The sequence below is a fragment of the Coregonus lavaretus genome (genome assembly GCF_964263955.1).
Source record: "Coregonus lavaretus genome assembly, chromosome: 20".
Lineage (NCBI taxonomy): Eukaryota > Metazoa > Chordata > Actinopteri > Salmoniformes > Salmonidae > Coregonus > Coregonus lavaretus.
In genome coordinates, this window is record NC_140007.1 from 20633785 (window position 1) to 20657364 (window position 23580).

A 23580-nucleotide genomic window follows, 5' to 3' on the forward strand; every position below is an offset into this window, starting at 1 on the left:
TAGCAGGGTTTAGGGAGAGGGTGTCACATGGCATACAACCCGACTGGGAGCCCAGCTGTAGAGGGTTTGGTGTTGCCTGTGACCTTTTTATTTACAGCAGCTGTGTGTGTGAGAGAGAGGGTGTCCTGTATACAATATGTGTGTGAGAGCCATAGAGCGGGAGAATAAACAAGGCATAGTCTGTTGTAGTGGTGAACGTGAGCACCTTGGACTGAACTGAACGCTCACACATGGTATATACATGACCGAAGGCACTCTAGCTTCACTATGACGAAAGGTACAGTATAATAATAATAAATAATAATATGCCATTTAGCAGACGCTTTTATCCAAAGCGACTTACAGTCATGCGTGCATACATTTTTTTGTGTATGGGTGGTCCCGGGGATCGAACCCACTACCTTGGCGTTACAAGCACCGTGCTCTACCAGCTGAGCTACAGAGGACCAAGCATTGCCGATGTTTGTTGTGATTTCATATTCCGGTTTGTTGTTGCCAGAAAGAGGATTATTCTTATCTTATTTTGAGTATTTGTGGATTTTGACCATTGTCATTGGGGGGTCGTTTTTAAAGCTTTGCTTACTGTTTAGCAGTAAGTTCATCTTTGTCTAGGCCTATACTGGCCAAAGAAGTTGAATCAGTGTTGTGTGCATTTCTGTAGATCTATCTCTTGTGAAGATGCAGTATGTTTGGAAGCCTTTTCTCTGATGAATAAATGACTTTAATCTTTATCTAATGGTAATTGTAACGGTATCGATGTAGTCCTCAAAGTATATCGATGTTCATCTGTTGTAGACCATTGTAGGCTGATTTGCTTTTTGATTTGTTTACTTTCCTAACAGTCAGTCACAGCATGTGCTGTTCTTCTTACAGAATCTATTTTGAAGGTGCTCTCTGTGATATGCTGAGTGTACAAGTATTCCTCTGACAGATTTATTTGTCTGCTCGGTGCTGTGTAGATGTGTTTGTGGACTGGAAGCAGAATGCGAATGAGGTGACAGTGAGGCTGCGCTGTGGAGAGGGGTTTCAGAGTGTGGAGGACGTCACCACTACCTTCACTGACACAGACTGTCAGGCCTGCTTCCCAGGTCAGATCACAAGCTACACACACACACACATCTGAAACTAACTAGGCCGCCTACATGTCTTCTAGCTTAAGTGTATGTGATGATTGTACATGTATGACAGCTTGTATAGGCTACCTGTCTGTGTGTGCTGAGATAGCGTTTGAATGATGGAGTGTGTGTTTTTACGTGTGTGTGTCTTTGATCTGCGTGTGCTTGCGTGGCATTAGTTTTTCACTGTGAACGTGCAGCATTAGCACAAGTCTGATGGCCCACTGCTCTCTCTTCAGATGGGCGCCAGTGGGACTGTCACCTGCAGGAGGAGATTGAGGGCTCCTGCAGCAAAGTGCAGTACAAAGAGAAGGGTGGCTTCCTGCTTTTGGTCATGCAGAAGAAGATCCCCTTTCACTCCTGGCCCTCCCTTATGGTGAGTCTGCCTGCTGCCCTCCCTGCCTCCATCCTGTCATTTAGCTTATGGTTCTTTCATTGAAAATCATCAACTGCCAACCTTAAATGTCTCTATTGCCTATCCCTTGTGAAGGTTTCAACACCATTTCAAAAGAAATGCATACAAAAAAACAAACATTTTGTCTCTTCTCCCTGTAGCAAAATAAAAAGGAGAAGGAGTCTGTGCAGGCCAAGAACGGCAAAGAGCAGAAACCGCCGCCTGTGGTAAAGCCAGAGAAATCTGTCCCTGAGACTGCAGATAAGCCCAAACTGTCCACCCAGCCATCTGCTCCACCGGCACAGAGCGAACAGAGGTGTGGCAAAGCAGAGCGAGGTGTCAAACGCACCATGAAGAACAAACCAGCAGCAGACAGGCCAGAGTCTGGGGTGAAGGCTGCAGGAGAGGGGCAGACCAAGCCTGTCAGTAAAGGGGACCTGCCTCAGGAGCCTAGTGCCAAGCGCACCGTCCGTCCCCCCAAGGCCTCCAAGGACTCTACTTCACAGACTCCCAGGGATACACACCCCAAGTCCACAGCCAATGGGAAACCGCACACCCCCACTCCCACTGGCCAAGACCCCCAGACGTATACAGCTGGTGACAATCGTGCTGACAGGCTAGGCAACGGTCATGAGTGTACAACACCCGAGATGGCCTTCAGCCACACACAGCAGGAGATGAAAATTCAGGTGAGTCCCAGTTTCTCTAGACTGTAGCATCTCACCAGGCACCGAGTTCTGTGTGGTTTGTGATTATCTGCTGCTCTGGATCTGATTGTAAAGCCCATTATTGTTTCAGCTGGAGAAGGACCCAGAGTCTGATTTCAAGGCTGGGGCAGAAGAGGAACGCATACCGGCAGCCACTTTGTCCAGTGCTGTGAGCAGCCACAAGGCTGAAGACTCCACTAGCAGAACAGAGAGGCAAGGGGAGGCTGAGGCTGAGAGGACTGAGTCCTCTACGGTAGTGAGAAAGTCCCAGGATGAGGCTGACCAGGCCACTCTAACACCAACCCAGCAGTCAGGACCAGAATCAGGGGAGCCTGTGACTGCAACACCTACCAAGCAGGCTGAGTTCCCCAGCAGGAGCAGTACAGAGGAGGAGAAGAAGGACCGGTCTAAAGAGGAACCTCTGGACCTTAAGCAGCTGGAGGAAGGTCAGTGGACTGGGGTCACAGTCTCAAAAGGACACGGATATTTCACAAATATGATTGAAATGTGCTTTTTGTCACGTCATTAATTTGTCAGGATAGCTCTAGGCAGAACATGACTATGGGAACTGTGGTTTGTAAGTGAAATGGACAGATCAGTTGCAGTGAGGATAGACTCGGCACTGAGGTTTGAGGTCCGCAGTGATCTGAAACGTAGCCTGCCTGCGGTTATCTTTTAGCAGTTCCAGAGCCAATGGTGAACCTGAATTTTGTGAAGAACGACTCGTACGAGAAAGGGACAGACCTAATGGTGGTCAACGTGTACATGAAGGGCATCTGCAGAGAGACGGCCAGGGTGATCTTCAGGGAACAGGACTTCACCCTCATCTTCCAGACCAGGTAACTTGGCCCTTCTGACTTTTCACCTCAGTGGCCTTTGGGATTTTAGTGGTTTACTGAATTATCTTCCCTTTCTAACAGCGATGCAAATTTATTGCGCCTTCATGCGGACTGCAGAGCAAATACAGTATTTAAGTGGCAAGTCAAACTCAGGTAAGACTTTGAATTTGAACTTGGTATGTGAGTTTGTGTGGAGTTTCTATTGATATGTGAATTGGGCCCTTGGCTCTCATTGAGATCATGAGTTTCACAAGCTGTGATCCACTGTTGCAGGAACCTCATCCAGCCTGAGCAGTCTACGTATGCCTTCACCCCGTCCCGTTTAGACATCACTCTGAAGAAGAGACACAGCCAGCGCTGGGGGGGCCTGGAGGCCCCTGCTACACAAGGTCTTTCTGCTGCCTGGCTTCTACTGCTCATTGCAACCACTATCACACGTCTATTACACTAGCTATCACATAGCATCCCCTTATAAACATTACTTTCACACACATTTATTCACTGACTTACAGTACTTTATATTGCTACAAAATTACCTCCACACAAATGTATTCACTGACTTACTTTATATTGCTGTTTTGGAGAGCACATGGATACGTTTCAGTTGAACCAATATTCTAGTAAACCATTAAGGCTAATCCTGATATGTCTGTAAGCATGTGAATTACGTGGGAGGGTTGATACCAGGATTTGTGTGTGTGGGTGTGGGTGTACGTGTGCCATGCGTGACTGTGTGTTAATTTGGGTGATAGGCAGGCGTGTGGGTGTGTACATTCAAGACGGCATTCCAGACAGGAATCTGAGCATTGAAACTAATCCAGTAACTCAGTATGCGTGGCTCAGTCCCGTCTGCTGCTCTCCCAACCCAACGGACCTCTGGGTGTCTTAGCCTAGGCACTGCAGTGTTGCTCTATGTCCTTAACTTCTAATATCTGTTGTGCTGGCATTGGTATCTTTTGATATAGTTTACAATACTAGTAGGCCTAGATGTAGTTTGTGGTACTTGTACACGTTGCTGTTGTCTAAACACAGCAAGCAGACAATATAATTTTTGTACTTCAATGAATGAATACGATTTGACGTGCAAAGGGCCACTCAGTTCATCGGCCATATGCAATTGTTCTTCTCTTGGTCCTGACAGTTGTTTGTCGTTGACCACAAGCTCCATCCCCCTCTGTTTAAGGTGCAGTGGGGGGCGCCAAGGTTGCTGTGCCATCCGTGCCGTCATCTCAGACGAGTCAGCCGGGCAGCAGCCAGCACACCCTCCCTGCCAAGGAGGAGCCCCCCCGGGCAGAGGACGGAGGCCTTGACAATGTGTCAGCCCGCACCGTCTCAGACCATTCCCCTATCAAACAGGAGTCTGCAGTCACGGTGAGTTGGACAAGACAGAGGATGAGATTGTGAGAGAGAGGGCCAAATAGGGAAATGGTATGAAGTGATTGAGGTGGTGATTTGGAAATGAGTAGGGGGAAAGAATCCGTTTTCTTTATCACGTTATCCTTTGAGCCTTGAAGGTTGGTATTTCATCCCTTTATTTCTCTGTCTATGCCTCTCAGCCCAAGCCCACCTGTATGGTCCAGCCCATGACCCACGCGCCTCCTGCTGGCAGTGAGCGCAGTGTTGAGGAGGAGGAGAAGAAGGTGTGTCTGCCAGGCTTCACAGGCCTGGTCAACCTGGGCAACACCTGTTTCATGAACAGCGTCATCCAGTCTCTGTCCAACACCCGAGAACTCAGGGACTACTTTCATGGTCAGTCTTCTCTAATTTTCTCTTCCCTACTTTCTTTAAGTTGATCACTTTTATGAAATAAATCTCTTGTAATGTACATATGGAACTAGTATCTGTTGCTGTAGATTGATATTAAACAATGAACTGTGTTCTCTCCCCCTCTGTGCAGACCGTGCGTTTGAAACTGAGATCAACTGTAATAACCCATTGGGGACGGGTGGTCGGCTGGCCATCGGGTTTGCTGTGTTGCTGCGGGCTCTGTGGAAGGGTACCCACCATGCTTTCCAGCCCTCGAAGTTAAAGGTGACAATCCACTCTCTCCTGAGAGTCCCATCTTTAACTCCCTCCTGTTATTTTAACCACAACACCATCATGCCTTCCACACAGATTAACACCAGCAGTATTCGGGTTAAGTACAGCCTCTCCCTTTAGTCTTCATCTTTATGTTTTGTCTTTACCCTCCAGGCGATCGTGGCCAGTAAGGCCAGCCAGTTTACAGGCTATGCCCAGCACGATGCCCAGGAGTTCATGGCCTTCCTCCTGGATGGTCTCCATGAGGACCTGAACCGCATCCAGAACAAGCCCTACACAGAGACGGTGGACTCAGATGGACGGCTGGACGAGGTGGGTGAAATAGAGGTTTGAGCAGCACCATTCGCATATCCACATTGCTGTCTTGCTGACTGCTGTGCCACTGTTCCCTTGAGTCCAATTGTCCTGGAAAATGACATGATGGTGTGGTTGTGATGTAATAGGTGGTCGCAGAGGAGGCGTGGCAGAGGCACAAGATGAGGAACGACTCGTTCATCGTGGACCTCTTCCAGGGCCAGTACAAGTCCAAGCTCGTCTGCCCTATGTGCTCCAAGGTAAGACACAGAGGAATTATTGTAATTCCCAAGCAACTGTCGTGACGTGACTTTCATTATTGTGATGACTATTATTTATTGAATAATTACCTACTATGTTTAACTGTTAATAGATTAAATGAATCATGTAACAACTCATTAGGAATTTGGGGTACCACGGGAAAAGTTGTTTAACGAGTTAACATTTCCTGAATTAACTCTAAAGATATCTCGTCATTTAACAGTAATTTATTAATAATTTACCTCATATCAGTCTCATTCTGAAAGTTGTAGACTCTTTAAGTCTGCACAAACCCGGGTCTTACTGATCATTCCGTACCACACAAATGTATTTAATTATTGATTTACTAACTAATTAAAAATGATAACACAAGATACAAACACGTACACGGTATAGGTAAGGATTAGAAACTTAATACAAAGAAAACGGGTCCCTAGCGGACTAACACAATATGACACTTGTTACAACACTTGGATACACATGGACCTATGCTCACAGTAATCCTAATACTTTGCCCCGAACTGCCGCCCGTTTGGGAAGAAAAGCAATGCCTGTATTTACGTGTTGGAGGTCTTTGTCGTGTATCTCTGTTGGACCCAGGCCTTTGTGGGAAGGATTCGATTGGGCCTTCTCTTTCGGATGGCCTTTCAGATGTAAGGCTCAGATTGTCCACAAGAGGTCACAATGTCCTTCTTCTTAGTTGTCTGTTTAGTTTCACTCGTTCTGGAAGTGGTCTTCTGATAACGGCTAATCAGCCGTGTCGATGATCCCCTGTGGGGTGATGAGAGCAGTGTAGTAGACAATGGCTTGAAGAGAGTAACAGGATGGTCCCACTTAAATTCACCTTCTTAGATACAGTACTTGGAACAGCTACTCAGCCGTAACATTGATTGTTAGTGGAGGCAACTTTGTCTTCACCTCATGTTGATTTTCAGGGTCGGGACCAATATGGACAAAAGCTGCAGCTTGAGGTCCGTCTAGTCTGATCTGATAATTCTTATCTCAATCTTTTAGGCACTCTGGTAAAGAGGGGCGTTTCCGTCATACTGACACGCTCTCTGAGCTCCCTCGGGCGTGGCTAGTTACGAGGCAAAAGTATTATCATCACTATGATTTTGTTAGAAAGCTAAAATCACATTCCTATCTTCACGAAAACATTGTCTTCCTCCTTGATATTTTCTACACAAGGTAAAGGATGTAAACATGATATCCACAGTGTAAAAGCTCTTCAAGTCACAATGTTTTCATTATAACACCTTTATACCATTTTTAATGACATCACAAAATAGACATTCATTTTCCATATTCCATTTCTCATCATTCCCAACGTTTGGATGTTGAAATATATTGTCCCAATGTTCATTGTTGGATGTTGAGGTTTTTGGGCGACAAAAAGTATCTGAAACGAAGGCATTCCTTTCACCATATTAGAGTGCCAGAGAGAGATTCTCCTCCTCTCTAATTTATGGCAGTATTAAGGTGTCAAGACCGGCACAGCCCTCCGTGGTAAGAGGGTCTGGTTGTTGTCGGCCATTTGCCAAGCTGATGTGAGGCCTTTGATCCTCACCCAGGGAGAGTCATGACACAACACTCAACCTGTCTGAAGATATCTAGGTGTTCGTATTGAAGTGTGTTTTGTATTGAGACTAAGTGGAGCTGGGAGGTTTGTTTTGTCTTAGAATGCATCAGTCAAACTCTCAGGGATGATACTATAGTACCTCTGTTGCTGCGACCGTCCACTCCTGAACACAGACCCTGACTGTTTTAAGCATTTCTGCCCCAAAGGCACCATGATAATGGGCATTTAATATGATGTAGATGATGAGAGGCTCAGGGGCCTGGCTGTCAGGCTGAGATGGAGGAAAACCTAATTTAATAATAGAGGAAATGGACCGATCAGAAGCATTTACTCTAATAGTGGATCTGTGTGGATGGCTTGCTGGCTGTGTGGCAGAGTGGAACTAACTTATTTATTCAGTGGTGCGATAGAGGGCACTACAACTCTGTAACCTGATTCACAGTGTCACTGTTCTGACCTGTTTGTTTTGTAAAGGTCAAATGTCTTTCTCCTCTCGCTCTCTCTAGGTTTCCATAACCTTTGACCCCTTCCTCTACCTGCCCGTGCCCCTGCCACAGAAGCAGAAGGTCCTCACTGTGTTCTACTTTGCTAAAGAGCCTCACAAGCAACCCATCAAGGTAAGATGAGATGTTGGTTTTGTTCAGATGTCAGATGGCTTCAGTTGATTATTTATTTATTTATTATCTCGTACCTTCTGTGTGTGTCAGTTCCTGGTGAGTGTGAGTAAGGATAACTCGAGCACAGCCGAGGTCCTGGACTCAATCTCTCGGAGTGTGAGGATCAAGGCAGAGAACCTGAGACTGGCTGAGGTGGTGAAGAGTTACTTCCACAGGATTTTCCTCCCCTCCCACTCCCTGGACACGGTCTCCTCCTCAGACATGCTCTTCTGCTTCGAGGTGCTGTCTAAAGAGCTGGCCAAGGAGAGGGTGGTGGTGCTCAGAGTCCAGCAGGTAAACGGCAGCTTCAACTCCCTAGCCTTCCTATTTAAACCGTATGGGACTATAACGGAAGTACCTAGTGACTGTCTCTGTGTTTAAGTCATATCTGTGTCTCTGTCCCCCTCCAGAGGCCTCAGGTCCCTAGTATCCCTATTTCCAAGTGTGCTGCCTGCCTGAAGCCTCCCTTCTCAGAGGAAGAGAAGCTGAAGCGCTGCACCCGCTGCTACCGCGTGGGCTACTGCAACCAGTGAGTCAACATGCTAAATGTCAGCTGGCACTAATGTCACGAGGCAATTGAGTCTCTCTCCCAATAATGACACAGGATAAATTTTTCAGAACTATTTCCCTTTGTCTCCTAAATGATTCCTAACTCATGAAAAAACTAACTTTTTTCCTTCATGTTTCAGGGCTTGCCAGAAAAATCATTGGTCCAACCATAAGGTTCTGTGTCGCCCCAACATTGAGAACGTGGGGCTTCCATTCCTGGTCAGCGTCCCTGAGTCCAGACTCACCTACGCCCGTCTGTCCCAGCTGCTGGAAGGATACTCAAGGTACCACAGGGATCTTCGCAATTGATGGATGATATGAATGCTGCTCTTTATAGATGCCAATACTAGGGGTGTGACGTTTAAATGAATTTGAGATCGTTAACATTTAGAAAAAAAATCCCTGAGCTAAAATGTGTTTGTTCTTCTTTTTTTTACTAAATTAAAATTGCAGTGCAGTTATCACAAAACTACAATTAACAGGACCCCCATCATCATCATCATAAAGGCTAAAATAAAAATTTAACAAATACAGTTGAAGTCGGAAGTTTACATGCACCTTAGCCAAATACATTAAAATTCTTCACAATTCCTGACATTTAATCCTAGTAAAACTTCCCTGTCTTAGGTCAGTTAGGATCACCACTTTATTTTAAGAATGTGAAATGTTTGAATAATAGTAGAGAGAATTATTTATTTCAGCTTTTATTTCTTTCATCACATTCCCAGTGGGTCAGAAGTTTGCATACACTCAATTAGTATTTGGTAGCATTGCCTTTAAATTGTTTAACTTGGGTCAAACGTTTTGGGTAGCCTTCCACAAGCTTCCCACAATAAGTTGGGTGAATTTTGGCCCATTCCTCCTGACAGAGCTGGTGTAACTGAGTCAGGTTTGTAGGCCTCCTTGCTCAATGCTCACACACGCTTTTTCAGTTCTGCCCACAAATGTTCAATAGGATTGAGGTCAGGACTTTGTGATGGCCACTCCAATACCTTGACTTTGTTGTCCTTAAGCCATTTTGCCTCAACTTTGGAAGTATGCTTGGGGTCATTGTCCATTTGGAAGACCCATTTGCGACCAAGCTTTAACTTCCTGACTGATGTCTTGAGATGTTGCTTCAATATATCTGCATAATTTTCCTTCCTCATGATGCCATCTATTTTGTGAAGTGCACCAGTCCCTCCTGCATCAAAGCACCCCCACAGCATGATGCTGCCACCCCGTGCTTCACGGTTGGCATTCCCCTTTTTCCTCCAAACATAACGATGGTCATTATGGCCAAACAGTTCTATTTTTGTTTCATCAGACCAGAGGACATTTCTCCAAAAAGTACTATATTTGTCCCCATGTGCAGTTGCAAACCGTAGTCTGGCTTTTCTATGGCGGTTTTAGAGCAGTGGCTTCTTCCTTGCTGCGCAGCCTTTCAGGTTATGTCGATATAGGACTCATTTTACTGTGGATATAGATACTTTTGTACCTGTTTCCTCCAGCATCTTCACAAGGTCCTTTGCTGTTGTTCTGGGATTGATTTGCACTTTTCGCACCAAAGTACGTTAATCTCTAGCAGACGGAACACGTCTCCTTCCTGAGCTGTATGACGGCTGCGTGGTCCCATGGTGTTTATACTTGCGTACTATTGTTTGTACAGATGAACGTGGTACCTTCAGGCGTTTGGAAATTGCTCCAAGGATGAACAAGACTTGTGGAGGTCTACAAATTTATTTTTGAGGTCTTGGCTGATTTCTTTTGATTTTCCCATGATGTCAAGCAAAGAGGCACTGAGTTTGAAGGTATGCCTTGAAATACATCCACAGGTACACCTCCAATTGACTCAAATGATGTCAATTAGCCTATCAGAAGCTTCTAAAGCCATGACATCATTTTCTGGAATTTTTCAAGCTGTTTAAAAGCACAGTCAACTTAGTGTATGTAAACCTCTGACCCACTGGAATTGTGATACAGTGAATTATAAGTGAAATAATCTGTCTGTAAACAATTGTTGGAAAAATGACTTGTGTCATGTACAAAGTAGATGTCCTAACCGACTTGCCAAAACTATAGTTTGTTAACAAGAAATTTGTGGAGTGGTTGAAAAACGAGTTTTAATTTTATGAATCTTTCAAATGATTTGCCAGGGATAGAAAGCACTCCGCACGTCATCGTTGTTAACAGAGACAGAGAGTGAGACAGGGAAGCGACAGCAGTGAAGTCCTGTATCGCAATACTTTGAGAAGTTAAATAAGAAGGTTGTGAAATGCAAACATTGCGAGGTGGAATTGAGCTACAGTGGCAGTACAGGTGCAATACTGAAAGAGGCATATCTACAACCAGACTACAAGATGCCATGTCGATAAACCGTGACGGCCCTGATGGAAAAATTGTGCAATGATTGCTCTGCAAGTACAAAGCGTGAGCTCTCAAACACCATATGTAGAGTGAACAGATTGTTGGACATCTATGAACACACTGTCATACGTCACTGCAACGAGCCATCACATTGATGAGAAGTGGGACATGAGGGATGTACTGAGAATATGGAGGAGAGGCACACAACAGAGAACCTAAAACTGCATTAATACCATCGTTGCTGAGTGGGTGGGGGACAGCAGTAAGGTGAGCGCTGTCTGGTAGGGTTTCCACTAGTTATCACGGCCACAAAGTCATATCGTAACAAATATCTGTGTGGTTAGGGTTAAAATCACATTTTAAGAAGAGAAATTGAAGAAATAGGCGGGCTTTATGACTTTGTGGCTGTGGTAGCCAGGACTGCAGTAGATTGAACTGCTTTGCCCCCTAGTGGTCATACACAGAACCATATCGTATCTGGGTTGTGAATTTGCGTCATTTTATGGTTTATTTATTTTTAAACGGAGGGATTTCACTAAGCTAACATGGAATTGTTTTAAGGTGGTCATACCAAGGATTATTTAGCTATTTGATTTAGAATTTTAGGATCCCTTTAAGTATAAAAATAAATCTGATTTTTTTGGGGGGGAAACATTGAATTCGGCTCTACTGCTATTAGCCCATAGAAACACATTGAATAACAGATTCATACATGGAAAAACAAACTTCCTTTTGATAACATTTTTTGACTAAGTGTCTGTCCTATATCTGAGAGTTATAGAAAGATAAGGAATACACATTTTTACCCATATTTAACCAATTGTTTTGGCACTAAACTACTTCCATATACAGTGGGGAGAACAAGTATTTGATACACTGCCGATTTTGCAGGTTTTCCTACTTACAAAGCATGTAGAGGTCTGTAATTTTTCCTGAAAATCACATTGTATGATTTTTAAGTAATTAATTTGCATTTTATTGCATGACATAATTATTTGATCACCTACCAACCAGTAAGAATTCCGGCTCTCACAGATCTGTTAGTTTTTCTTTAAGAAGCCCTCCTGTTCTCCACTCATTACCTGTATTAACTGCACCTGTTTGAACTCGTTACCTGTATAAAAGACACCTGTCCACACACTCAATCAAACAGACTCCAACCTCTCCACAATGGCCAAGACCAGAGAGCTATGTAAGGACATCAGGGATAAAATTGTAGACCTGCACAAGGCTGGGATGGGCTACAGGACAATAGGCAAGCAGCTTGGTGAGAAGGCAACAACTGTTGGCGCAATTATTAGAAAATGGAAGAAGTTCAAGATGACGGTCAATCACCCTCGGTCTGGGGCTCCATGCAAGATCTGACCTCGTGGGGCATCAATGATCATGAGGAAGGTGAGGGATCAGCCCAGAACTACACGGCAGGACCTGGTCAATGACCTGAAGAGAGCTGGGACCACAGTCTCAAAGAAAACCATTAGTAACACACTACGCCGTCATGGATTAAAATCCTGCAGCGCACGCAAGGTCCCCCTGCTCAAGCCAGCGCATGTCCAGGCCCGTCTGAAGTTTGCCAATGACCATCTGAATGATCCAGAGGAGGAATGGGAGAAGGTCATTTGGTCTGATGAGACAAAAATAGAGCTTTTTGGTCTAAACTCCACTCGCTGTGTTTGGAGGAAGAAGAAGGATGAGTACAACCCCAAGAACACCATCCCAACCGTGAAGTATGGAGGTGGAAACATCATTCTTTGGGGATGCTTTTCTGCAAAGGGGACTGGACGACTGCACCGTATTGAGGGGAGGATGGATTGGGCCATGTATTGCGAGATCTTGGCCAACAACCTCCTTCCCTCAGTAAGAGCATTGAAGATGGGTCGTGGCTGGGTCTTCCAGCATGACAACGACCCGAAACACACAGCCAGGGCAACTAAGGAGTGGCTCCGTAAGAAGCATCTCAAGGTCCTGGAGTGGCCTAGCCAGTCTCCAGACCTGAACCCAATAGAAAATCTTTGGAGGGAGCTGAAAGTCTGTATTGCCCAGCGACAGCCCCGAAACCTGAAGGATCTGGAGAAGGTCTGTATGGAGGAGTGGGCCAAAATCCCTGCTGCAGTGTGTGCAAACCTGGTCAAGACCTACAGGAAACGTATGATTTCTGTAATTGCAAAAAGGTTTCTGTACCAAATATGAAGTTCTGCTTTTCTGATGTATCAAATACTTATTTCATGCAATAAAATGCAAATTAATTACTTAAAAATCATACAATGTGATTTTCTGGATTTTTGTTTTAGATTCCGTCTCCCACAGTTGAAGTGTACCTATGATAAAAATGACAGACCTCTACATGCTTTGTAAGTAGGAAAACCTGCAAAATCGGCAGTGTATCAAATACTTGTTCTCCCCATTGTATACTTCCATTCATTTTTTAAATCTGGTAAATAAAACAAAATGTTATTGGTCACATACACATGTTTAGCAGATGTTATTGCAGGTGTAGCGAAATGCTTGTGTTCTTGGCTCCAACAGTGCAGTAGTATCTAACAATTCACAACAATAAACATCTCAAAGTAAAAAAAATTGAATTAAGAAATATATACATCCCTACAACAGCGCCTGCTACAAGGCATTCTGACAGAGGCCAATGACAGTTTGGATGACTTACTACTGCACAACAATGTCAGATGGTTCAGCAAAGGCAGGGTTTTGGAACGCTTTTGGGCCATTCAGGAGGAAATCAAAGATTTCTTATTAGAGCAAAAGAGTGACAAGGCAACTCAGTTTTCTGAGTTTTTGGAAGATGAGGAGAAGATGGAAACAGTTGCATTTTTGACAGACATTACATCACACCTTAATCAACTGAATGTTAAGCTGCAGGGACGGGACAACAGTGTGTAATATGATAACAGCAGTCCGGGCTTTCCAGAAGAAATTGGAGCTTTTCAAGAATGATCTCCAGGGAGAACTTGACCACTTCCCCAATCTTCTGGTGCAAACGCAGGGACACAAAGATGTTCCCAACCATGTTGATTTCATCCAGAAGCTGATGGATAACTTCAAGGCTCGCTTTGATGACTTCACTGTTGGAAGATAACTGCTGCTGCTCATCCAGAACCCCTTCTTGGTCACAAATGTGACAAAGTTGTCAGAAGAAGCAAAACAGATCTTCAGATGGGTAGATATTGCATCACTGCAAATGGAGTTGATTGAGCTGCAAGAAAATGTGGCTTTGAAGGAGCAGGCTGGTGATTGTGACCCTGTGACTTTCTGGAGAAAGATGGTGCCTACAGCTGATGTCCCTGTCCTCAAGAAACGGGCACTATACATCCTGACCATGTTTGGCTCCACATACAGCTGTGAATCAGCCTTCTCCACAATGAACTTTATTAAAACAAATACCGCACCAGGCTCACCAATGAACACCTGCACCAGTGTCTCAGAGTTGCTCTCACAACATTTGTGCCGAAGTTCAAAGCATTGGCAGGAGACAGAAAGTGTAATTTCTCTCATTGATGCAAGGGCATGGCCCACAGTGACGTTCTGTGCATTGAGTATTATTTTTGTTTAACTCTCCTTTATTCTCCAGAAAACATGCACTTGATTTTTTATTTTTTATTTTTTTATTCAAGGCCCATGTATAATGGTTCACAGTGCACTTTTTGCATAGACAATTATGCAACCACTTTTGTTCTTCTGCAATGTTGCACGTGTTTACATTCGAAATAAGTTGTAATTAATTCAAATTCTTAGTCTAATTTAATGCATTTAATGTAAATGTTATATAACAACATGTTTCCTAAGTCGTAGACGACTATGTTTGTTACTACGCTGTACCACAGCGACGATAACTATCCGGACCTTTGCCACCTAGGAAATGTGTGTCACTGGACCTTCTCAAATAGTAGTTGAGTACCCCTGATCTAGGGTGTCGGGTAAGGTGGAGGTGATATCACCCTTAACTAGCCTCTCAAAGCACTTCATGATGACAGAAGTGAGTCATTTAGTTCAGTTACCTTTGCTTTCTTGGGTACAGGAACAATGGTGGACATCTATAAGCAAGTGGGGACAGTAGACTGCGATAGGGAGAGATTGAATATGTCCGTAAACACTCCAGCCAGCTGGTCTGCGCATGCTCTGAGGGCGAGGGATACCGTCTGGGCCGGCAGCCTTGCGAGGGTTAACACGCTTAAATGTCTTACTCACGTTGGCCACAGAGAACGAGAGCCCACAGTCCTCGGGAGCGGGCCGCGTCGGTGGCACTGGGTTATCCTGAAAGAGGGCGAAGGTGTTTAGCTTGTCCGGGAGCAAGACAGTGTCCGCGACGTGGCTGGTTTTCCCTTTATAATTCGTGGTACCGGGCTACCTTCAGACGGGTCTTGTGAGGCTTGTGGGCGTCCTAGAGCAAAACAACCGACATGTACGTGTTCGTTAGTCTCACATTTCCATAGAGGGGTCATATTAGTGTGTAGCCCAAACTGTTCGCATGCTACAGACAGAAGTTGGCAGATGGGCGGTACCGACTTAAGACAAGCCCATGCAAAAAAAACATATCTCAGATATGTTTATTATGCTAATTAGATTTCCGCAGGGGGCACGGACATCAACTCTAGGGGGTTAAATACAAAAATGGCAGTTTGAACATTAAAAAACATTTTACATTTTGTCACATCCCTAGTCAATACAACTTGCTGATTTGGCATCGTTGGACTGTCACTGATTCCTATGTTCACACCCCTTTCCCCATCTCTCTGTGTAGGTATTCAGTGAACGTGTTCCAGCCTCCCTTCCAGTCTGGCAGGACGTCCCCAGAGGCCACCCAGTGCCGGGCTGACCTCCCCCCTCCAGCAGAGACCCCTGAGGGTGTGGGGCCAGGGGATGAGGCCAGGGGCGGTGGGGCAGGGGACTCTGATCAGGAGAGCCCCTTTCTGGTCCCTGAGTCTCCATTAGAAACAGCCCAGGCTTCAGTACACCTAGCCGAAGACCCAGACGCTCTCTCCACCCGCACCACAGACTCTGGCTTCTCTGAGCCATCCTGCTGCTCCCAGGACCCCCAGGGAGAGAAGGAGACCTCCTGTGAGAAGGCTGTCAGGCCAGAAGGTAAAGGCAAGCATCGTCTGTCATTGAGATATCGATAATATTGTTTGTTACTTCCACTTTTTCCATGAGATTTTTCACCTGACCATAGATGTCTTTCATTGTTTAATCCCCTGTCACTCTATGATTTGTGACTGTATTTTGTACTAGCTGCAGTGACAGGTTACCAGCAACCCTCAGAGTCTGCGTCCAGCCATGCTTCTCAGTTCTACATCTCCGTCCTCGACTCCAACGGCAAGGAGCAGAAACTGGAGGAAAAAGGTAAGAGAAGGGCCTAATAGGGCACTATCCCAAACCCATCCCTTACCCCTAGTGGAAGACGAAGCAGAAATGCATTGATCTGCTGTGTATTATTCAATATTATTCCTTTTACAATATGTGTTTTTCAGTGTCTTAATGTTGTTTGTCATGTCTTTCCCCCCTCCAGAAGAGGCCGTTCTGGACCTCCCTGAGGAATCCACACTGGCACTAGTGTGGAAGAACAACGAGCGTCTCAAGGAGTATGTGCTGGTCCGGTCCAAGGAGCTGGACTTTAAGGAGGACCCTGGGTCGGTCAGTGAGACGGCCAGGGCTGGACACTTCACCCTGGAGCAGTGCCTCAACCTCTTCACTAGGCCTGAGGTGCTGGCACCAGAGGAGGCATGGTATGAACAACACACACATCAACATAGCCTTCAACGTGCGCACATACTCAAACAAATGTAGCCCTACAGTCACATAAAGCTATGCACTAACACACGTGTACATGCACAGTTAACATAGACATTGTTCTCTTACTGATTTAGCCATTGTTTTGATGGATTATAAAGCTAACAGGAACTCTCCCGCTCCTCTTTCTCTTTTTCAGGTACTGTCCAAAGTGCCAGCAGCACAGGGAAGCCTCCAAGCAGCTGCTGCTGTGGCGTCTGCCCAACGTCCTCATCATCCAGCTCAAACGCTTCTCCTTCCGCAGCTTCATCTGGAGGGACAAGATCAACGACATGGTCGACTTCCCAATCAGGTAAAAATGACATTATACACAGACGTTAAAGGGATAGTTCACCCAAATAACAAAATTACACATTGGTTTCCTTACCCTGTAAGCAGTCTATGGACAAGGTATCACAGCAATCCATGATTTGGTTTAATTTTCTGGCACTGTTTCCACATGCTAACGTTTTAGTATTTGTGGCACAAATCCCATTCAAGTCATGGGACCAATACTGGCATTTTTTGCGCATCATGTCTAAATCATCCAAAAGTATTTAAAATTGATTGTGAAGCTCAACAGTCACTTAAAGATGATTTGAACGTGATGCGCAAACAATGCTAATATCTGTCCCATGATTTGAATGGGATTTGTGCCACAAATGCTAAAACGTTAGCATGTGGAAACAGTACCAGGGAAACTAAACCAAAGCATGGATTGCTGTCATACCTTGTCCATAGACCGCTTACAGTGTAAAGAAACCAGTATGTCATTTTATCATTTGGGTGAACTATCCCTTTACTATATCACACCCTTTATACTACCCTTCGCTCACACCACTCAATGACTTGGGTTGAATTCCCTCAAATACGACAAGGTTATCACAGCATGTTTTCTTGTCTTTCAGGAACCTGGACCTCAGTAAGTTCTGTATTGGTCAGAAGGACGACATGCAGCAGCCGCCAATCTATGACCTCTATGCGGTCATTAATCACTACGGGGGCATGATCGGAGGTCACTACACCGCCTACGCACGCCTGCCCAGTGCCCAAAACAGCCAGCGCAGTGATGTCGGTGAGTGGTTGACTGAAATAGGCTTCACAGTAGGATACACTGAGTATACAAAACATTAGGACATGCTCTTTCCATGACATAGACTGACCAGGTGAAAGCTATGATCCCTTATTGATGTCACCTGTTAAATCCACTTCAATCAGTGTAGATGAAGTGTAGGAGACAGGTTTAAGAAGGATTTTTAAGTGTTGAGACAATTGAGACATGAATGGGGCAAGACAATGGGCAAGACAAAATATTGAAGTGCCTTTGAACAGGTTATGGTAGTAGGTGCCAGGCGCACTGGTTTGTGTCAAGAACTGCAACGCTCAACAGTTTCCCGTGTGTATCAAGAATGGTCCACCCAAAGGACATCCAGCCAACTTGACACAACTGTGGGAAGCATTGGCGTCAACATGGGCCAGCATCCCTGTGGAACGCTTTCAACACCTTTTAGAGTCCATGCCCTGATGAATTGAGGCTGTTCTGAGGACGAAAGGGGGGGTGCCACTCAATTCTAGGAAGGTGTTCCTAATGTTTGGTACTGTATACTCTGTGTATATTGTATTTCTGGCCATGGCAAGCATTGGTTTAAACATATGTTTGTTGTGTTCTGTTCATACTAATGTACTTGGAAGAAAATAACTAAACTGCCCCTCTCCTCTTCCTCCTCCTTTCTCTTGCCCAGGCTGGCGTCTGTTTGATGACAGCACAGTGACGACAGTCGAGGAGAGTCAGGTGGTGACGCGCTATGCCTACGTGCTGTTCTACCGCCGCCGCAACTCCCCTGTAGAACGACCACCTCGCTTCCTGGGGCCCCTCGGGATCGAGTCCCCCACCGCTGCAGGAGCCACCGCCAGCCAGGTGAGGGTGCCAGTCTTTACCTCTGAGACCCCTCCCCTGTATCATTGGGGACACAGTGGGGAAAAAAAGTATTTAGTCAGCCACCAATTGTGCAAGTTCTCCCACTTAAAAAGATGAGAGAGGCCTGTAACATTCATTTAAAAAAATCAAGAAAATCACATTATAGAATTTTTAATGAATTTATTTGCAAATTATGGTGGAAAATAAGTATTTGGTCACCTACAAACAAGCAAGAATTCTGGCTCTCACAGACCTGTAACTTCTTCTTTAAGAGGCTCCTCTGTCCTCCACTCGTTACCTGTATTAATGGCACCTGTTTGAACTATCAGTATAAAAGACACCTGTCCACAACCTCAAACAGTCACACTCCAAACTCCACTATGGCCAAGACCAAAGAGCTGTCAAAGGACACCAGAAACAAAATTGTAAACCTGCACCAGGCTGGGAAGACTGAATCTGCAATAGGTAAGCAGCTTGGTTTGAAGAAATCAACTGTGGGAGCAATTATTAGGAAATGGAAGACATACAAGACCACTGATAATCTCCCTCGATCTGGGGCTCCACGCAAGATCTCACCCCGTGGGGTCAAAATGATCTCAAGAACGGTGAGCAAAAATCCCAGAACCACACGGGGGGACCTAGTGAATGACCTGCAGAGAGCAGGGACCAAAGTAACAAAGCCTACCATCAGTAACACACTACGCCGCCAGGGACTCAAATCCTGCAGTGCCAGACGTGTCCCCTTGCTTAAGCCAGTACATGTCCAGGCCCGTCTGAAGTTTGCTAGAGTGCATTTGGATGATCCAGAAGAGGATTGGGAGAATGTCATATGGTCAGATGAAACCAAAATATAACTTTTTGGTAAAAACTCAACTCGTCATGTTTGGAGGACAAAGAATGATGAGTTGCATCCAAAGAACACCATACCTACTGTGAAGCATGGGGGTGGAAACATCATGCTTTGGGGCTGTTTTTCTGCAAAGGGACCAGGACGACTGATCCGTGTAAAGGAAAGAATGAATGGGGCCATGTATCGTGAGATTTTGAGTGAAAACCTCCTTCCATCAGCAAGGGCATTGAAGATGAAACGTGGCTGGGTCTTTCAGCATGACAATGATCCCAAACACACCGCCCGGGCAACGAAGGAGTGGCTTCGTAAGAAGCATTGGCTAGGCCACTCCAGGACCTTGAAGTCTCCAGATCTCAACCCCATAGAAAATCTTTGGAGGGAGTTGAAAGTCTGTGTTGCCCAGCGACAGCCCCAAAACATCACTGCTCTAGAGGAGATCTGCATGGAGGAATGGGCCAAAATACCAGCAACAGTGTGTGAAAACCTTGTGAAGACTTACAGAAAACGTTTGACCTGTGTCATTGCCAACAAAGGGTATATAACAAAGTATTGAGAAACTTTTGTTATTGACCAAATACTTATTTTCCACCATAATTTGCAAATAAATTCATAAAAAATCCTACAATGTGATTTTCTGGAGAGAAAAAATCTCATTTTGTCTGCCATAGTTGACGTGTACCTATGATGAAAATTACAGGCCTCTCTCATCTTTTTAAGTGGGAGAACTTGCACAATTGGTGGCTGACTAAATACTTTTTTCCCCCACTGTACCAGGATCCATTATATGGGGGTAGTAGGAAAACCTCTTCAAGGCATAGTGCAGCATGAGTGAATTCAATTAAACTTTCTTGAGGTATATTGTAATTTTCTGAGATTAGATGTTCACCACATGAGTGAGAAATGTAATACTGTGTTAATCTATTCCTCTTCATGGAGTGATATTTGATTGCTTGCTTGTGGTCCTTTTTGAGAAATGATCTCAGATGCCAGGGGGCTAATGTGTGTTTCTGCTTCTGGATGAGAGAAAGAGGTTGGATCTAATTTCATTGCTCTCAAGGCCATTGGTTTGTTCATCAAAAGTGTTTGATACAAGACAACCTGTTTCTAAATTGAACAGGTGCTTTGAGAAAAAGCCATTCACACTTACAACTTATTATCCTGTGCACATTTTTGAAGTGACAGACATGAGCTTTCTCTAGACCCTTTGATCTGATCTGTATTGGCATTTAAGATGTATTGTTTTCTGTCCAAATGCTGAAAACAAAGTTAATTACCAGAATGAATAAGTTGGGGCTGTGTGTATTCACGATCAAGTCACACCTTTGTGGAAGCTGTCTGTTCATGCCTATGAAAATGATTGAGTGTATGGTACATTTCTCTTGAACTCATGAGTTTATATTGGGGGTTGGAGTCTGTCTAAATATGTGTGATTTAATTAATCTATTAGCTAACTCTTAAAAAGAAAGATATGAGACACCACATTTCTGTCTATCCATCTGCTTTCTGAAAGGCTCCCCTCACATCGCTCTGAGCTGTCCTCATGCTGTGTATGCCATGTGAATGAGTGAGAGGTGTCTTGGTTAATTTGTCAGAACCACAGTAATGTATTCCTTGAAAGAGTCTGGCTTGTTCTTGACCCTATGGCAGGGGTAGGCAACTCGATTCAGCTGCGGGACGATTTTTGACGAAGTTGATGGTCGGAGGGCTGGAACATAATAATTTACACAGCAAATTGACCACAACTAAACCCAAAAAGAGATTGTGTTTGAAAATAACAATCATTTCATACCTTTATTATGCTGAATTAGCTGACTCCCCCCCCCCCCCCCCTTTGGGTGGCCAAAAGAAACCACCTGTTGCCGACCCCTGCCCCTGGAAGTCTGGCTGTGGTGAGGGGACGGTGCTTTAGCACCAAGCCTTTCCCAGAAGCTGACACAGGTTTCCACCATCGCAGGCCTCTCTAATATGGCAGGAACTGGAGGAGGAAGAGGAGGGTCTTGAGGAGGGCCCCCGGGGCCTGTTCCGCACCAGGCTGGGGAGAAGAAGAGCAGCCAGAAGGAGGGAGGAGGAAGTGGAGGGGGTGGAGGGGCAGGTGCGACGGCGGCGCCAAAGGATCTCTGATTATTCCGATGACGACTGCATCCGATATTTGGTCCTGGGCACCTTGGCTGCTCTGCTAGCGTTGTTCCTGGACCTGCTCTACAGAGCCAACTGGGGCTAAGTGGCCAGTCTCACACCCTATTGCATACACACCCGCATACAGACGCACATGCAAGCTTATACACTGAGAAATTAAAAGTAAAATTTATTGCACTTTAAATGAAATGTCTATGCCATTAGATATATTTTTTATTTATTTGTAGATGGCCTATAAATCAACATTCTGCTAAACACATTGAAATAAAATGAAATTATACACAGGATGTCCTTTAATCAAATCTAGGCTATGCATCATTAAAGAGAAACCGACTGAGTTCCAATGTAGCTTCTACTAGTTACTTTGCTCAGCATGGCTTGGCCTGGTTGACTATCTTTATTTTTTTTGGCGTACTGCAGTCCATAATTTAGGCCCTTAAAATCTACCCTAGATTCTAGTTCAAGCATACCTCAACAGATCTCAAACGTACTCTCCCCTTTATTTGTGTTCCTCCCAAGTCTCTCACCATGTAGGTTTTTAGTACTAAAATATGAAATGCACATTTAAGAAATGGATAGGCCCACCAAGTAATGCTGCTGAGATGACTTGAAGGCTATAGTGTTGAAGTCCTACTGTAATAGTGTTCAGTTGGTGAGCGAATAATGCAGTGTAGTACTGCTCACTCACAGATATGTAATCCTTTAGCACCACCCCAGTGATTGTATGATGGGCGTATCTGCTTGCTTGTACAGTCATGACTTTGTACTGTAGCCTGAAGACAGCTAAAATTGTGTTTTTGCCTTCTCAATGAATAGTGTTTAGACTCACTAAGCTATTATATGCCTTAGCTTTTTCCTGTTTGTCATGTTGCTGATTATTTTAGATTTTATGTTGTCAATGGCTCTTAATTCAGCAGGTTTATTTATTTCTGTCCATACATTTTACTTATCCCTGTCGTACTTGTATTGGAACTGTTTTCTCTTTGTTTCATGAAAGCCTTTTAAACAAAAGTAACCTTTTTAATGTGCTGCTTTGCATTACACTTTTGGTGAAGTAGCTAGCTATGTCCAAGCTTTATGACTGTTTGAGAAGCGGCCTCTAAGTGCACTGATGTACAGTATAAACAGTTCCTAGTTTAGGAGGGATTTAAGGACATTAGGAAAGAGATGCCGTCCATCTCTCTATAAGTTGCTACAACATTTCATGATTATCTGTGCTGCTGGTAAATGGACTACGCCCTGTAACAGTGTTGTAGTAATATGTTCAAGTCTTAGGGATATCACAGTGCATTCTGTAATGTCTCTCCCTTGTAGGTGGGTTTTCAGAGGCTGAGTCTAGTCACTATATCTGCTTTAAATGCCCAGTATGTGTCTGGGCACATACACATTGATTTATGCAATCGTGATAGTATGCAGTACGTATTTCATCTAATTTAAAATGCATCATAAAATGCATCATACCGGCTGTATTTTGAAAGATATATATCTTGAAAACGTAATTGCTGACATGCAAAAGATTTTGGGACTATATCAACAATGGACTAATGAAACAAATACCAAAAGGTAGGTTTTGGCAGGAATTTTCCTTTTAAGAGCGCTCTGTAATTGGAATAGTTGCTATTATTTAAAAAGAAAGGACATTTCCCAGCAATAATTTGTTCAGGTACTTCCATCTCAATGCTGCTGCAATAAACAAGCACTTGTACTGCTATTTAATATAAAATGTCAGTCTTATGCTGTGTTAATGAATATTATTTTTCAATCAGTTACTGTCTGGAATCTTTCGGATATTATTTCAAACATGGAAATTGTCCTGCCAGTTGGAAATGATGTTATGTTTTCCCAGGTTTTATTTTTGCTGCACAGAGTGGGTCGGTCTGTCAGTCCAGTGATTTTGCTTTTGCATTGTTTACAAACAGGTCTGGTCTTCCTGTCAGGTAGCTGGTCCAGAAAAGGCATGATTTATAACAATGGTTTATTTTACAGGCCTCTAGCCAGGCACTCTTTGGGACAGACCTGGACCCTGAAGGACCCCCTCTGCTGACCCCAGAAGTGACCTCTGAGCTGTTTGCACACTCTGGAGAATGTGCTGCTCCGTCCTACAGCAACATGGAGGAG

General features: G+C 44.5%; 1 protein-coding gene across 2 annotated transcripts in view; it reads left to right on the forward strand.

The window, feature by feature from the left end:
• The window catches only part of LOC311147838 (ubiquitin carboxyl-terminal hydrolase 19-like), a 36767-nt gene extending 13227 nt beyond the window's left edge, over positions 1-23540 (forward strand). Inside the window, exons 3-25 of one of the 2 annotated variants that reach the window (XM_084184644.1) lie at positions 960-1088; positions 1355-1491; positions 1671-2198; positions 2308-2662; positions 2896-3055; positions 3137-3208; positions 3329-3444; positions 4239-4426; positions 4612-4804; positions 4953-5086; positions 5249-5407; positions 5539-5649; positions 7736-7846; positions 7937-8179; positions 8296-8414; positions 8575-8718; positions 15534-15874; positions 16022-16132; positions 16299-16515; positions 16719-16871; positions 17467-17633; positions 18301-18476; positions 21281-23540. In XM_084184644.1, coding sequence (XP_084040770.1) covers positions 960-1088; positions 1355-1491; positions 1671-2198; positions 2308-2662; positions 2896-3055; positions 3137-3208; positions 3329-3444; positions 4239-4426; positions 4612-4804; positions 4953-5086; positions 5249-5407; positions 5539-5649; positions 7736-7846; positions 7937-8179; positions 8296-8414; positions 8575-8718; positions 15534-15874; positions 16022-16132; positions 16299-16515; positions 16719-16871; positions 17467-17633; positions 18301-18476; positions 21281-21547 — 4331 coding nt within the window. In that variant the 3' untranslated portion in view covers positions 21548-23540. The remainder of the gene's footprint in view (positions 1-959; positions 1089-1354; positions 1492-1670; positions 2199-2307; positions 2663-2895; positions 3056-3136; positions 3209-3328; positions 3445-4238; positions 4427-4611; positions 4805-4952; positions 5087-5248; positions 5408-5538; positions 5650-7735; positions 7847-7936; positions 8180-8295; positions 8415-8574; positions 8719-15533; positions 15875-16021; positions 16133-16298; positions 16516-16718; positions 16872-17466; positions 17634-18300; positions 18477-21280) is intronic. The other variant, XM_084184645.1, reaches the window with a different exon arrangement.
• The last annotated feature ends 40 nt before the right edge of the window (positions 23541-23580 follow it).